The sequence below is a fragment of the Marmota monax genome, unplaced genomic scaffold (assembly GCF_021218885.2).
Source record: "Marmota monax isolate L192 unplaced genomic scaffold, Marmota_monax_Labrador192_F-V1.1 WCK01_AAM20220418_F8-fsc00211, whole genome shotgun sequence".
NCBI classification, from domain to species: domain Eukaryota; kingdom Metazoa; phylum Chordata; class Mammalia; order Rodentia; family Sciuridae; genus Marmota; species Marmota monax.
Genome location: NW_026694080.1, coordinates 2109365 through 2126456, shown reverse-complemented (window position 1 = coordinate 2126456; position 17092 = coordinate 2109365). Strand labels below are relative to the sequence as shown.

At 46.1% G+C, this 17092-nt stretch overlaps 1 protein-coding gene across 1 annotated transcript; it reads right to left on the bottom strand.

The window, feature by feature from the left end:
* Window positions 1-394: 394 nt before the first annotated feature.
* Window positions 395-13567, bottom strand: LOC124106770 (ubiquinol-cytochrome-c reductase complex assembly factor 2). The gene is made up of 4 exons (XM_046464555.2): window positions 13384-13567; window positions 3900-3974; window positions 3027-3096; window positions 395-573 (listed from the first exon to the last, which is right to left on the bottom strand). The coding sequence occupies exons 1-4, from the start codon at window positions 13519-13521 to the stop codon at window positions 446-448; spliced, it is 411 nt and encodes a 136-aa protein (XP_046320511.1). The 5' UTR covers window positions 13522-13567; the 3' UTR covers window positions 395-445.
* Between the last annotated feature and the right edge of the window lie 3525 nt (window positions 13568-17092).

Sequence of the window (17092 nt, the reverse complement as noted above, 5' to 3'; positions counted from 1 at the left end):
ACACAGCAGCGGGTACACACAGGATTCACATCTCTTGGCTGTCCCTCTCCCAGCTGCTGTGTCTGCAGCACGATGCCCTTTTAGATATTTGCTGCTGGTTTTGGCTTCCTCCCAGCAGCTCCTATAACAACAGGGAAACTGAGAACCCCACTGGGGCCACCAGACTCTGCTGGCAAGGTGCAGCTCCCAGGGCTGTCAAGAAGCACCTATGTGGAGGCCTTGCCAACCCCCTCCCAGGCCCATGAGGGACCTGCACTTCCTCTCCCCAGGAGCCCTCCCTCCCCGTCCCCTTCTGGTGGACACTCACACAGCATCTCTGCTTGGGCAGAAACCTGCCTTACTATGGAGGGGTCTTCCTTTTCGTGACAGCTGAGTGAGATTTCCAAATTGTGGGTCAGGGGAAGTCGGGTGGTTTTATTAACAATGGCGACATATGAAACTCCACTTAGGTACGTGGGCGAGATAAGACCCGGGCCCAGGTCTTGTGCTTCTCCTCAGGACTCTTGGGGGCAAACTTCTCCTGTAGTTTCTTCCACATGCCCTTATTCATCTCCTTAAACTCTTCCAAAGTGTCTGCACAAGGAGGCAAAGAGAGAGAGAAAGATGCTGAAATCTACAACTTGACTATGTGGATGGCCCCTCGTGCTTTCCCCGACAAGCACACACTGTTTCCAGAGTGTGTTCCTAAAAAGAGAAGTGTGGACCAGCCTCTGAAGGCCAGGTTACATGGGATTAATAAGGAAATGACTGCTCATGGTGACTGAGCATAGCACACACAGTGGCCACCTGTGCCTCTTCACCCTCAGAATCTAAGCAGGGCATGCCTGTTCCACAGAAGGCAAAGAAATGGTACCGTAGTGTCAGCTATGCAGCCTGTGACTTTATTGCCACACCTGCCCACTCCACATAGACCTTGCTATCGCCATACTTCAGATTGGAAACTGAGGCAGAGGGAGGATAAGTAACTCGTTCAGGTCACACAGCTAGGAAGTTGGGCAGCTGAATCCAGCCCTGGAAGTGTGGGTCCACTGCATGCTGCGGAGTGAGCAACATGGGGAGGGAAGTGGACTTGGACCCGAATCCCTGACTGTCACTGCCCTCAAGCAAATTCCTGAACCCTCTGAGGCTCAGGTTCCTGATCTATAAAATGAGGACAAAGCACAAACATCAAAAGTTGTAAGGATTAAAGAAATACTGGAGGCAACGATTCTAAAAGCAGGAGGGCTGGCGAGAGCTGGGGGGACCCTTGTTTGAGAAGACACCCCCACACTCACACCTAGCAGGGTCTCGGCCTTCACACTGTTGACTTTTGAACCAGGTAATTTTTTTTTGTGGCTGGCTGTCCTGTATGTTGTAAGATGTGTAGCAGCATCCTGACCTCTACTCACTAGACGCCATTGTATCCCTGTTCTCACCAGCTGTGACAACTATTCTCCCCCAGCAGAAGGTCCCTGGTCTATGGTGTCTTCAGGACTGTTTCATGATAACTAGTTTCACCTGTATTTTAGATTTAGGTAACCTAATTCCCATAGTATGCTTTGACTCTCATAGTCCAAATTTTCATCTGTTAACAAAGCTTCCAGAGAAAAATAATTTCTTTTTTGAACAAAAGAGGCAACATAAATATTCATTACCATTTGTGGTCAGTGGGCTCTTGACTAAATTGGGACATGCACTATACTTCAGCTGTGAGTACAGCCTCTCCCCCGGGGACTTTTGGTGACACTGCAGGATCCCTGTCCACCTACATGGCTGCTGGGCCCTCAAAGTCTATCACTATTCGGTGCTACAGGTCTCTTCTTGTCCCATCAGAAGAAACATCTGATAAGCTTACTCTAAAAAGTTGCAACAAAAATATGAGGCTTGTCTGAAAACAAATTATCAGCAAATTTCCTAGGGCTGAATTCCCCACCAGAAAAGGCTGCAGCTCAGCGGCAAGCGGCATCTCCCAGGCCTTGTTTCTGCCTGTGGCCCACTCGGAGGCCTCCTGAAGGCTAACGGGCAGAGGCAGGGCCTCAGGAACTTATTCCCATCCTAATTTCAAGCTCAAACTTTGCTTAAGCTCTCTGGGCCTTCACAGTGACAGTGGGCACCTGGTAATTATATGGACAGACACATAGAAGTAAATTTAGAAATTAGGGGAAAACACACCAATAAAGAGATTCTGCCTGGTCAAAATTATCCTGATTTTTCTGAGAGTCAACACACAACAAACAGCAGGTGACACCGCCAAATTTTAATCTGCTGCAAAGGGTAAGAGTTTTCTAGAAGGTCAAATCCCCAAAACTTAGTTTCTGAAAGCTGCCAGAAGAGAAGGAAAAAGAAATTTCTAGAGTACCAGATGGCAAATGTTTCAGGGCCATGCCCTCCCAGAAAAGGTTAGCCTATTTTTGTATATAATATCCTTGGCAATAAAAATAGTAATTTTCCAGTACCTGCCTACTTTGACCCTGGCTCCCCCGCCCCCACCTCCTTTCAGTGACAATGGATATGGGGAAGTAGGGAGGGGCTGGGCTAGGCAGGGGGTTTCCTTTCTTGTTAACTGGGGTCTATCAATAACTCCAAAACATATAGTCGGACCCCTATCTAACCCACAGATTGTGTCCCCTGGGTCAGATAACTCATAAGCGGATATCCCCATACACGTTTATTGAATGGCTTTTTGTTTTAATTAAAACCCTCATTGTTTATAAGACCCCCTTAGGACCATAAAAATAAAATTATTTTCCTTCCATCCTGATTTCAATGACTTCCATTTGGCAAATAAGTATTCCCCTGCTCTCTGCTGCCCAGCTTTGAAATTAACAGCACTAAAGATAGATTTTCTTTTCCAAATCATGTCTTTGACCTTCTTTACATTCTATAGCCAAAAAGCGTGGGCCCTGTAGCTTCAGAATTTCCTCTGGGCTATTCCACAAAGGCTTTCCATCACCTTGGCTTTGTCTTATAAATAATTCCTCTAGGCGTCTCAAACTCAAAAGAATCACTTATAAACCAACCAAAAAGGGTAACTGTGCTTTCAATACCTGTGGACAGGATCAGTTTGTACTCTTCCACGGACAGGCCACTGAAGGTAGTGTCTCTGGGGCGGGGGTACTGGCACAGGGGCAGGAGAAAGAATGGAGGGAGAAGATTAGTTCTGCAGCACACCAGCTTTGCTCTCTGACCACAGTTCATCAGGGCCCTGGACATCCAGAGGCAAGAAGAGCAGCGCCATCTTGAGGTCAACACTAGTTCTTGCTAGAACCAGCAGGGTCCTGAGCAGGCAGCTTGAATGTACAAACAAATCCCCTAGAAAATGCATTCACCTCCTTGGGTGAGGCCCAGGGTTCTGGGTGGGGCCCCTGAATCTGCTTTTCTAACTCATTCCCAGGTGATGCTCAAGTTGCTGCTCACGGATCACATTTTGAGTAGAGAGGATTTAGAGAAGAATGTAGGCTTTCCATTTGGCCATGTCTATTTGTGGAGTTACTGAACATATTTTTCAAGTCTGGGAAAACCGTACTAAGTAGAATTCGACAGTAGTCACATCAGGGCTGAGCAAAAGCACAGCTCTGTCTGCTGGGGCTTTCCCAGCCACCCCATCTTCATCATAGAGTGTGAAGTATCAGTTCCATCAACGTGGATGGGAAAATATGTAAGAGATCCAATGGCTGTTACACACTCCCAGGAGCACACAATGGCATATAAAATATATGGCTGTTATTCATAATTTTAAAAAGCTTTTATTTAGGTGACCTAAAACCTCTACTAGGCACCTTTGTTAGCCTGGTTGAAATTGCTGGTTACATTTGAAAGTAGGGAAACCACCATTCTTTACAAAACATTGTATAATCAGATTTTCAATGTTCTTGGCCCACCAACAGAGGCTGGGATGTAAAAGCCCGCAGCCTACTCACCTTGTGTTTGTAGTAGTTTGAATGGAGTCGTGCTAAGCTCTCGTACATCTGATCACAGGCCTCAGGCTCTGCAATCTGAAAGACAAAGAGGCCCAGAGAAGTGAGCACAGGAGTCCAGCCCCACACAGGTCTGTACCTGGAAGGAGGGCCATAGGTAATGAGGTATTCATAGGAAGCTGCTTGCAGTTGGCACAGCCTCTCTGCTCTGTGGGGAGCACACCTGGCCTATAGCTCCTGTTGTTTGGAGTCACCTTTCTGGAAGAAGGGCTCCACCTCATCAACTTCCCAACCTCAGAAGACCCCCATCAATCGACCAGCAAACAAACATGTGCTGAACATCTGTGGCTAGTGACCCCCTAGGCCAGCACAACAAAAACCCTAGGCTTGGAAAGACAAACTTAACAAAGGGAATGCCAGGGGCAGTGTGGACTCCGGGAATCCTGAAGAGAGCCTAGCAGGAATGAGGGAGGCCTCATTGATGGAGGGGAGGAGGTTAGGGAGGCAGGATGCTGGGTATACCGCAGACCAGTCCAGTCTACCTGAGGTCTAGGCTGAAAAAAGAAAGCTTTTTGCATTAAACCTTCAATATGAAATGTAGTAAACAGAGATTCTTTAATAAAGAAGAAAATAGAGATTCTTTAATGAAAGACAAAAAAAAAAAAAAATCACCTTCACTTCCATTGGTGGTAAGTGGAGCTCCTGAAACTATGAGGGAAACCTGCAGGAGGCAGGATTTCAGATGGGACAGTTGAGCTGAGGGGGCCCAAGATGGAGACTCTAGCTGGGCCCTGCCAGAAAGGAGATGGTCCAGGACAAAGGCCTTGAGGAGATCCAATGTAAGAGATCCAATGTAAGAGATCCAATGTAAGAGGGGAGAAATTACAGGTCCTCTGGGTGCCTGAGGCAGCGGTGCCCCTGCTGGAAATTCCTGGAAAGATAGGCAATGTACTCAGGAAAAGAGGGTTCTCCCCTCATACCTCTTTTAATCTTCCCATTCCTCTATCTTTGCTCCTATTTATCTATATAGTTCCTTACATTTTTTTTTTGGTCAAGAATTGTGAAAACTCCCTAAAACAAAACTTTCTTTTATATTTTTTCCCAGAATTCAAATGATGGATTTTTCCTAACTTGCATTCTTTCTTGAAGAAGACAGTATATGAATAAGTCAGGAATTAAGTGTTTTAATAAGGCCGCTCTGCTTCTGCCTCTGTGTGCATGTCAAATGAGGTTCCACTTTACAGCAAATAAAGACAGCCCATCATTTCGTTCCGCCCGACCCACCCTTGGTTCAGGCTACTCAGTCAGGAGAAAGCCCAGGAAGTTGCATGACAAGAAGAAGGATGATGGCTGCGCACTGGACAGTGTCTATTGAATAACAATCAAAGGCAGGATCTGGGTGTACAAAACTGAGCGAGGTGTGAGGCCAGTGTCTGCCAGTAGGCATCTGGGTGGGAAGGGCCAAGAAGACAGAAGTGGGCAGCCACACCTTGGAGGAACACCTTTGGCACATTAATTCTTCAGGAAGTATACACAGCCAAGGGCCTCTACAGACAACAGAACTCCAGGTCTGGTGCACACCTGTAGCCAGCTGCTTGGGAAGTACAAGCAGACGAGGTTGCAAGTTTGAGGCTAGACAGGGCAATTTAACAGCCCTGTCTCAAAATTTAAAACAGCGCCGGTACTGTAGCTCAGTGGAACGCGCTTGCCTGGCATGGCAGGACCTGGGTTCAATCACTAGCACCACTTCCTCAACACCAACACGTACTTTAAAAATAATAATTGCCACATTTCCTTTATTGCTCTCTATCTGAATACATGTATTTTTCTTTGGCAAATCCACTAAGAGTAAAAGCATAAGGCCAATTGGCCCCATGATATCTTCTAAGAACAAGGACATTCTCTTATGTGACCACAGCTGGATGATCATACTGAGGACACCTGACACTATTATCTAATCCTCTGTCCACATTCCAATTGTGGCCAACAACTCCATCCACCTCTTGCAGAGCAGAGGGCCCCCTACTGCATTCCACTGTCATGCGCCTCCAGCCTCCTTTCATCCGGGACAGGTCCTCAGTCCTCCTTTGTCCCCATACGTTGCCATTTTTGAGGTAGGCTGGTTGACTTAACCTTTCTTTTTAAAGAAAAGATAATAATAGCACCTTGTTTCCAGGGTGGTGTGAGGGTAAATGAGGTAATGCCTGGACTGTTCCGAATTCCAGGCCTGGAACACTGGTGATGGGGTAGTGTTTGTTACCATCATTAGCAGTAAACAGCTGTAGTAGCAGACACAGGTCCCTACTTCACAAACTAAAAGGGGAAAGAGGCTGTTCAGAACAACCCTGGTGGTGGTGCATAAAGGGGGGGTGTATGGGGTGCTGTGAGCCTGTGCAGGGGGGCACCAATCCTGCTGGAGAGCCAAGGGAGAGGTACTAGAGAATGGCCAAAAGGTACCAAGAAGAAAGGGTGCACTCCAGGCAGGGACCAGGTGAAGCAGGAGGCAGCAGTCATGGGTCAAGGCAGCAGGGCGTGGGTCAGAGTGGCTGGTGCACACTAGAGTACTGCGCTGGAGGAGGGAGTGAAGATGGAGGAACCATGGAGGCCTCGTCTGGACCTGACCCAGACAACTCCTGGTGGGCCACTGGGTACTCCATGGTCAGACCCGAGAGGCTCGTGATCCCTGTTGTCTGAATGAGCAACTGTCAGCTGCTCTCTGATGGCCACTCATATGCACCTTCCTATCACTGTCCCAGCCCAGCACTCAGGAAAGGCATCCCTCGCTGCCTGCCTTCTTCCAGCACTTCCGGGGCTCCCATCCCCTGCTTCCTGATCAAACCAGATCTGTGCCTCAGCAATCTTGACCGCGGAGGTGCCCCTCTGCTCCTCCTTCAACTGCTCTGCTGGTGAGGTGCCAGAGGGCTGCCTAGCTCCTTCCCTCCACACTTTCAGGATGCTGAAGAAGGTGTCATCCTTCCCACTTCTAACTGGTGGCAGTGCAGACAAGAGGGACGCAAGGGGGGGGGGTGCACCCTTACAGATAGCTGTTCCTGTGAGAGAAAACTGCAAGGCCTAAGTGCAAAAATAGAGGACCCTCTGGACTCCCTCAACCTCTTAAAGGCCATCAGTATCTTCTTGACAGTTGACATAATGCCTGGAGCTCAACTCATTATCTGAGAAGGAGCTAAACACCTCCGAGTCCTAAAAATGGACTTGTCATCCAATGTACCATTTGAGGTCAGAAAGTGCCTACATGAAGCTTTAAAAGATGCTCAGAGGAGATGATGGGACTTTGAGGTATACCAATTTCTAGAAGTTCTTGTTGCCTAAGGAGAGATGGAGCCATGGCCATGGGTCCACAGTCACACTAGCCCCAGGTCAGCAACTAAACAAGTCTCCTTTCCTACTTAAAAGGCTATCAATGGAGACACCCGATTCCAGAAGCCTTGCCACACACACACATTTTACACTTTATTCAGACTCTAGCACAAACACTCCTGAATTTCGAAATATACAGTTTTCTGATATATTCTGTACTCTTAGAAGTAGTCTTATTGACAAGGTTTAAATTACCTGGTTTTGCATTCACACCTAATGAGATTACAGACATTTTTAGGACTAATAGCAGTGCTGGGTCTGAAAAAGGTAGCAGTAGGAACATTATGAAAAATTCAGCACTGCTCCCTAAATGTGAATAAAATAGATGTTCAACTGACAAAGTGTCCTTTATAGCTCTATTTTTGCTCCTTTTGCATTTCCCCTGCTCAGTCGTCAGTAAATTTCTCTTTACCATATTAAACTTTTATACATACAAATCTACATCAGTGCCGCAGGCACTGATTTCGATTTTCAAAATTGAATTTTGGGTGGTGACAGCAATTGGTACAGCAGACCCTATTCTAGTCACACAAAGGGACACATAAGCACTTTTGGGAAAGGGTGTTGCAAATTGCTTTGCTAATTAAGGTAGAGCTGGATTTGGTCCAGGAGGATCTATAAAAAAAAAGGTTTTCATGACTTGGTAATGAACTTCTGAAATGAGTTCATTCTGTTATGGAGCTTAATCCTTTCAATTCAATTGGATTATCTATTTCTTGAGTACCTACTATGGAGAAAATATTCTGCTTGGGGACTGTAGGGGACACAAAAAAGACCTAGCCTTGGCTCTAGAGAAAGCTGAGAGTCAAGTTGAGGATAGAAGATGCATATACATAAAAAAATCAGCCATGCCCTGGTTATGTGGAACTAAGTGGTACAGCTATACAACACTGGCACTGCATATCTGGGGGTGGGACAGGAGCTGTCGCCAGGCCAGACTGACTGGGCAGGTGGGTGGGAGGGATGGAGTTTGATCACAGCATAGAATAAGGGGTATGCAGTCCTTATCTCTGGACTTCAGCCTGAGTGACCTGTGGATCAGAGAAGTGACTGGGAAGACAAGGCACAAAGAGGCTCAGGACAAGGGCCAAGGTAGGCAGGGCTCTTAAGTGGAATCCAGGGAGGACTTCAAGGGCCTGAGATGCCACAAAATTCTTCTTAAACTTTGTGTGTTTGGGTTTTTGGCGTGTGGGGTAGAGTGGCTTACAGGTACGAGTCTCCAAGGTTAAGAACCACTTGTGTTACAGCCAGTTTAGGAGACAATGAGGACACCTTTGTTGGGGCTTCTGGTGGGGTGGTGAGAAGCAGGGCTGGAAACAGTCTGGACCCTTGGACATTAAGGATCAGAGGGCACTGAAGGCTCACAAAGTTGCCTGCCACTTGTCTGGGAGGCAGCAAGCAGATTCTAAAGCTCTTTTGAGTAAAGTAGTGACCACTAGAAGCGGTCAAGAATTCACCCCTTTAGGAGGAGCACCTGCATCTTTAAAGATGCACAGATGAACAGAGCTTCTTGGTCTGAATATTATCTTACTCATTCTGCCCCCAGAGTTGGAAGAGAAAAATGACGGAAATGGTTCCATTCATTCCTAGAGATGATTCTTCTCACAATCCTACTTTGTAGTGGGCTCAAGATCTAACTACAAACAGCATAACCTGTTCTTAGGCCACTCCTCAAAAACCTGACTTCAGGGGCCAATATATAGGAGTGAGCAACACTGAGATGGCTTCACTACAGCCAGCACGTGCCAAGCAGCTGGGGGATAAGTTCCCTGCCACTTTGAGATGTCAAAGACTGGGCTTCCATTGGATAGCTACAGAAAAACCTTTAAATTCTCCTTTGAAAAGGTGGAAGTATCATTTATTTTGCTAGAAACTCAAGACAAAATTTAACTTCTTTCAAACAGCACCAATTATTTAATCCTGGATACAATACAACTGCAATGGCTCACCTAGCAGGCACGCCCTCTCTGGACAGCAGTATTTCCGGGCTGTCCCCAGAGCTGGCCCGTGCTGAGGTTGGTGTGCAGTCAAGATCTTTCAGGAAGCTGCTTGTGCACATAATAAGCTCATTAGAAAGATCTGCTCCTTTCCCTGTTGTTAAGTCAACAATCACAGTTGTTCTGCCACCTTCCCCCATGTTGTGATTCTTTTATGATGCTCTCAGTGCTACAGGGAACATGTATTCTTTTAAGGAAATTGTATTTAAAGGGGGCAAAACCCATAAGCATGCACTTTAAAAACTGAACAATAAGATAAAGGGTGTAAGAGGTGTTACATGTGCTCCTGCTTCCCACTGCTACCTCCCTTCCTGGTGGGTCAGGGTGGACCATGAGACTCCCCAAAGGGCAATCTGAGGTGGAATAAATGGAGGCAGTGGTATTCGTGAATTATTGTATTCTAGTAGGCCTGTCTTTTCTTCACTGGTGTCCCACTGAGGTCCATCTTTCTTCTCATCCACATTGGGGAGGTAGTAGGTGTGGTAAAGAAAAGCAGGTGGGCAAGAGCAGGGAGATGTTGAATTTTTTTTGTCTAAACTAACCGCGGACCAAAATGATTTGAGCAGGGAATGAGGGGAAGGCAGAGGCCTGCTGCTCATGGAACAAGAGACTGTTCTAGCAAGATATAACTCAGGAGAAGTGGCAGCTGAAGAATGGCCAAGCTCAACGGAGACACTGCCAGACCAGTGCTAGGACACCTGGCCCGTTTCTTATTTGACCAGCTACAGGGGGACCCCAAGTGGTTTATTTTTCTGATTTTGTTCCCTTCTCTATAGAATGGGAATAGTAGTAGCTACCTCAGATGGCTACACGAAGGATTAAATTAAATCTCTTTCCATGTCTGCACCTCTGAGTTACTCAGGAAGTTAGGGCACCAAGAAGAGGCCTGCCTGCTTCTTTCCTCAAAAAGATTGCTTCAACAGAGCTGCCCTCCCAGCTGAAGTCTTTTCCTGGCAAGTGGCATAACCAAGGTGGGGGGGACACATACCTCCACTTCCTGCCAGTTTCATGAAGAGTCAACCAGAACCACCTTTCTTTCTCAAGGTCTTTATATACGACCTGGGGGGTGTCAGTGTGTCTCACAGTACTGTTCTCAACTCCAGCAAGGGGCTGTTTTCTCCAAAAATGATCACAAAGATTTACTAAGCCCAGGCGCATTTTTCAGGTGACATCAGGATGAGGTACTATGACAGCAGTTCTGAGTAATGTGCCTGCTGCCATCATGATGCACTGGTTCACTCTACCAGGAACGCATCCATCAACTGCTAAGGAACTATCAGCGGAGCCATGACTTGCATCTGGAGCTATGACTCAAATCTGTGTGGGCCTTCAACTGATCAGGAACTGTCTTCCTGGGTGATGTTTAACTCCTGAAGAGAAAGCTCTCCCCTCCTTGCTGGCTGCTCTTACACTAACAATCAAATAGATGACTGTTATACTCTTGCTTCCCCAGGAATCTAGCCTCTGACTGCCCATCTATAAGATCTTTGTTCCTAAGGATTAGGCTGTCCCTCTTATGTAGTTCCTGCAGTTCCACATGAAAGTTCCAAACTGATTCTTTTTTTTCGGGGGGGGGGGGGTAACAGGAATTGAACTCAGGGGCACTCAAGCACTGAGCCACATCCCCAGCACTATTTTGTATTTTATTTAACGACAGGGTCTCACTGAGTTGCCTTGCTTTTGCTGAGGCTGGCTTTGAACTCACAATCCTCTTACCTCACCCTCCCCTGCTACTGGGATCACAGGTGTGCACCACCACACCCAGCCCAAACTGATTCTTAATACTCATGACATAGAAATAAATATTCCTTCTCACTCTTCACTATTTCTTTCCATCTAGTTTTGAGCCATAATCAATTATTTATTTATTCAGACATTTAATGATTTTTTTTTAATGTACCAAAAACCATTCTACACATTGAGGGTAAGGGAGATAAAAACGGCATCCTGGGGCTCGGGATGTGGCTCAAGTGGTAGCGCGCTGGCCTGGTATGTGTGAGGCACCGGGTTTGATCCTCAGCACCACATAAAAATAAAGATATTGGGTACACCCAAAACTAAAAAATAAACATTAAAAAAAATGGCATCCTTTCTATTCTCAGGAAGTTCAAACAAAAAATATATAGGGAGCCAGTGAAACCTAGATGGTGTAAGGATCCTGAGTGTAGCATGACCCTCCCCACCTCCCAGAAGTCCTGGGCTAAACGTTCCATCCATGCCACAATTCAATCAGTGTGCTCTTGCTTCATTAGGTGGCTGGTTTGGATCTGTATAGGTCTAAGGTGCAGAAAATCATGTCCTGTTTTGACAGGCCAAGCTCCACAAGTCATTTCTTCCAATTATATGTGTTATATATCTCACTTCATACCTCTGACCTCTTGCCTGAGTCCAGGCTCAAGTATCCCATGGCCTACTTGACATTTCCAATTGGAAGTCAATCCACTTGGCATCTCAAGTTTTATGTTCTAACGTCAAACTGTTGATGTTCTTGCCACACCCCACATGTTCCTCTTCTAGTCTTTCCCACTTTAGTAAACGACACCCAGATGCTCAGTCCAAAAAAAAAAAAAAAAATCTAGGTGTTGACCCTTGTCCTCTCTTTCCTTTTACCTCACATGGGATAAGATAAACAAGTGAATAAGTCACATTGACATGATTTGCACATTACAACCCGAATCCTCCTACTTCCATTTCCTGGGCTGCCATCTTCATCTAAGCCACCTCCATCTCTTGCCTAGAGTCCCAAAGTGGGTTTCCCTCCAGCCTCAGTGTTTCAGTCCTTGCTCTCTATAATCCCATACAAACAAATCGACCTTTTAAAAAAATGAGTAAATTAAGATCCAGGTATGGTGGTATACGTCCACAATCCAGCAACTTGGGAGACTGAGGCAGGAATATTGCCAAATTCAAGGTCAGATTCATCAAGTTAGCCAGGGCATGGCTCAAAAGATTACAAAAAAAAAAAAAGCAGGGCGGGGGGCGCTGGACTAGGGGATGTATGTAGCTTGGTGGTAGAGCACCCCTGGTTCAATCCCCAGTACTGGAAGAAAAAAAAGTAAATTAGGTCAAATCAATTCCAGACTAAATGTCCCCAATGATTTTCTCTTCCCTGTGATAAGACCTAACTCCTAATCAGAGCCTTTAAGAAGCTCTAGTGCCTGGCTCCTGATCACTTTGGACCTCAAAATTTTACCAAACTCCACCTCACTCACCACTCTCCAGTCATCTGGGCTTTCTTTCTGTTAACATGTCCGTCTAATCTTTCCTTCTTCCCAGTGCCTAGAACGGCATTCCCTCCCAAGTGCACACCATGGCTCATCCTCCTTCCTTAGGTCTCACCCGTGTGCCACCTCCTCAGAAAGGCCTATGGAGGCTAATATTACCTTTATCATGCTACCCTATTTTATATCCATCACAGTACTTGTCTGAACTGTTTTATTTAGGTCTACTTGTTCACTGTGTGCTGAACTAGATTGTAATATCATGAGGGTAAGATCCTACCTAATTCACTATTGTCTCCCCAGCACTCAGGATAGTTTCTGGCACATGGTAGGTGCTCCATGCTGTATTAATGAACGAATGAATGAAATCCAGAGCACAGCACCAACCTGCATGAGAGCAAGAAGGCCTACTACTCACAGACAAGATCCTGACTAGAGGACCCAAACCTGCTGCACAGGTGTACAAGGGCTCAGGAAGGCAGCAAAGGTCTAGTGGAGATCATTGGGGATCGGCTAAAAAATGTACACATTACGAAGTAACCGCACCATATTATGAAAACTGCATCACCACCTGAGACAGGTGCTATGGGGTTTCAAAGCTGATAGCATCTTGAATCACGTGGTGGGCTTTTGAAAAATACCAAGGCCTTACCCCCAACTATTCTGATTCAATAAGGGCATCTGAATTTTTAAAAGCCTCCCTCGGTAATTCCAAAGTGCAGCTAGGTGGGAGCGCTGAGTGGAAAGAGGGGGAGCTTTGCTCCTAATTCCAGGGCTTCAGTGGACCGCACGTGTGCTCAGTGGGAGGAACGCGCATGCGCAGGACCGCCACTCTCCCGCCCCTGGCTCGTCCTTTCCTCCCCTCGCCCCAACCGTCTCCCGACCGGTCACCTGAGTGTTTTCTCCCTCCCGAAAGGCCTGTGCTACCCGTTGCCGCAGGTAAGCGCCCAAGTCCCGGCCCCGTTTGGTCTCGTCCACTGGCCATTCCTCACAGAGCTTAAGGAAACGGCGGTAGCGGCTAGCCGCCATTTTGGGCGCCGCTTGTCCCCGCCCCTAGGGCAGGAGTCAGCAGGCCGGCTGGCGCTTGCGCACTAAAACTCGCCGGTCTGCCCCGGTGGGCATGCGCAGCTCTGCGGTGGCCCGCCGCTCTCCGGGAAGGGGCGCTGCTTCCCTGTTATCTGCAAACTCAACCAATTCAGTCTTCGTTCTCCTGGAACTCGCCCAGCTCCCGGGGGCGAGGCAGACGCGGAGTACCCTAGGGACAGCTTTTCTTTTCTTTTTCAATGACTGCACAAGCTTGAGACTAAAGAACTGTCCTCAGAGACCTCTGCTGTTTTGCATAAGCGAATACATTTGCATGTAAATACAGGTTGTTATTGGATGAAGATGTGTTTGAACTTAATCTCGTAGCGCACACATGCTGTTGGTCCCCCTTCCCTTCTCCTCACTGCCCCCTCATCGGTCAATACCACTTGGAACTCTGCCATAGTTCCTTCTTCTGCGAATCTCAGCTACCGCCCCCACACCGCCCCATTAGTATCCTTTGTAAAACGCCGCCAGCCCCATCTCCCAAGCCAGGCGCTTTTTCCTGGAATGAACAAGTTTCCTAACTGAGCAATGTAAGCTAGGTTGCTTAGGTCTGGACAAACTTTTTTTTTTTTTTTTTAATAATCTATTATTTTGATTGTGGTGAAATACCTATAACATAAAATTTACCATCTTATCCATTTTTAAATATATAGTTCAACGGTATTAAGTAGATTCCTAATATTGTGCAACCATTACACCGTCCATCTCCACAATTCTTTATCTTGTGAGTTGAAGCCCTATACTGATTAAACAATAACTCTCTATATTTCCTCCCTTCCCCCCACCCCACCCGGCCCCTGGCAGCTACCATTCTATTTTGTGTCTATGATTCTGACCACCCTGGGTACCTTATGTAAATGGAATCATATATTATTTGTCTTTTTTGTGTGTGTCAGGATTATTTCATTTAGCATAATGCCCTCAAAGTTCATCTATGATGTATCATATGTCAGAATTCCCCTCATTTTTAAGGCTGAATAATATTTCATTTGTAGATGTGGATATGTGTGTGTGCTTGTCATATTGCTTGGATAATTCATTTGTCCATAGATACCTGGATTGCTTTCATATTTTAGCTGTTGTGAATTATACTATTGTGAATGTAGATCTACGAATATCTTGTGGAGTTCCTACTTTCACTTCTTTTGAGAATATATCCAGAAGTGGATTTGCTGGATGATATAGTAGTTCTATTTTTTTATTTGTTGAGAAACTTCTGTGTTGTTTTCCACAGTGGTTTCACCCTTTTACATTGTCACCAGCAATAGTCCACAAAGGTTCCAACTTCTCCACATCCTTACCAACATTGTTTATTTTGGGTTTGTTTGTTTGTTTGTTTTGGGTAGTAGCCATCCTTTTGGGTATGAGTTGGTATCTTTTTTAAAAAAATTTTTTGATTGTTGATAAATGCATATTTTATTCATTTATTTATATGTAGTGCTGAGAATCGAAGCCAGTGCCTCACACATGTCAGGCAAGCGCTGTACCACTGAGCTACAATCCCAGCCCTGAGTTGGTATCTTATTGTAGCTTTGATTTGTATTTCTGTAATGATTAGTGATATTGAGCATGATTTCATATGCTTATTAGTCATTCGTGCATCTTCTTTGGAGAAATGTCTATTCAAGTCCTTTGTCCATTTTTTTGTTTGTTTGTTGTGGTACTGGAGATGGAATCTAGGGGTGTTCTATCACTGAGCTGCATTCCCATCCCATTTTATTTTTTTCGTCTGAGACAGGATCTCACTTAATTGCCCAGGGTAGCCTCAAACTTACCATTCTCTTGCCTCAGCCTCCTAAGCAACTGAGTTTATAGGCACACACCACCCTGCCCAACCCTTTATCCTTTTTTTTTTTAATACTTGGAATTTAACCCAGAGGCATTTCACCACTGAGCTACATCCCAGCCCTTTTTTATTTTTTATTTTTTTTTAATTTTAAGATAGGGTCTCACTGAGTTGCTTAGGGTCTTGCTAAGTTGCTGAGGCTGGCCTTGAACTTATAGTTCTCCTGTCTCAGCCTTTCAAGTATCCGGAGTTCCCGGCATGTGCCACTGCACCTTGCTTGTCCATTTTTTAAATTTGTTGTTGTTATTCAGTTTTAGTAATTCTTATTTTCTGGATATTAAACCCTTTCAGATATATGATTTGCCAATGCTTTTTCCCATTAAGATTTGTTTTACTAAGTCTTATATGTCTCTCGCTTCATCACCCACATGGGCTGATTTTTCTTTTCAAAAGATTGCCCCACCATCCAGATTTTCCTCAGGAAAGCGAGCAGGTACTGCATCTTCACTGTCCTCCAGTGAGCCAAGACCATGCATTCAACACTTTGCCTCCCCCAGGCCTCTCCCTTCTTGCCCCTGAATCTCTGTACAGGTGAATCTAGGAGATTCCTGCTTCCAAAGAGTTGGCTGTTAGCTGAGTGCGGTGGTGCATGCCTGTAATCCTGTGGCTTGGAAGGCTGATGCAGGACGATGGGGAGTTCAAGGCCAACCTCAGCAATTTATCAAGGCTCTAAGCAACTATTTAGGCTCTCTCTAAATAAAATATAAAAAGCCTAGGGATGCAGCTCACTCAGTGGTTAAGCACACCTGGGTTTAATCCCAGGGACCAGGGGAAAAAAAATGAGTTAACTGTTGAATCTTTGCATAAGCAAAATGCAAAGTTAAAGGGACAGTTTCTTTTTAGTACAGTCATGGTCTGTATAATGATGTTTCAATACCACATATACAAGGGTGGTCCTGTAAGGTGCTATTGCCTGGTGATGTCACAGCTTTCTTAGTTCATGAACCTGCACTGTATGATGTTGACACTATGAAATCACTGTGTGATCCACAGAATATATCTCGGTTGTGAAGTAGCACGTGACATTCGGGCACATGGAATTTGGAGAAAGAAATATTACTGCTAGCTATTCAGGGAAATAGGGGGACAAAGATCAGGGGTGGCTTCAGGAGCATCAAGAGGCTGGCCTGGATGTGGAGCACTGGGAGAGAGGACAAGGGTAGAGTTTATGGGTGTTTGTAACAGGGAAGGACTTCTCACTGATCTGAAGGTGTTAGGAGGGAAGGCAGTACAAAGAGAACCTGTAGGCCTTAGGGTGTACAATGCCCACCTAAGGCGAGGGAGTTCTGGGATGGAAAATGAGGTGCTGTGGCGGGGGGGGGGGTGGGTGGGGGGGTGGGGTGGTGGGGGGGAAGCCTCCAGGAAGCTGCCCTGCTCACCCAGCGAGGTTCCCAGCCCAATCATAGCCTCACTTCAGCCCTATTTATAGCCACAGAGTAGTTTTGGTGGCTTTCTTGAGGCCCACAGGGAAAGGATTTGTCTATCTGCTGTTAGACCAGACACCTAGGGCTGTGTTGGGGGCCCCTGAGTCCTTACGCTGCCTGAGGCCTCACCACAACTGTGGCTTTGAAGAGCATCCGGCTGGCTGCCAGCTGTCCTGGGAGGTAGGGACAGTTTCCTCTGTCTTAGGCAACAGGAAGAGAAACGTGAGGTGTCAGCAATGGT

Excerpts from the sequence above, each read along its gene's own strand:
- LOC124106770 (XM_046464555.2), bottom strand. The coding sequence starts at position 13,521 with ATGGCGGCTAGCCGCTACCGCCGTTTCCTTAAGCTCTGTGAGGAATGG. Across the intron at positions 3,097-3,899 it reads CAAACTACTACAAACACAAG|TACCCCCGCCCCAGAGACAC; the intron begins GTGAGTAGGCTG and ends CCCCTGTGCCAG. Across the intron at positions 574-3,026 it reads CAAACTGATCCTGTCCACAG|ACACTTTGGAAGAGTTTAAG; the intron begins GTATTGAAAGCA and ends CTCCTTGTGCAG.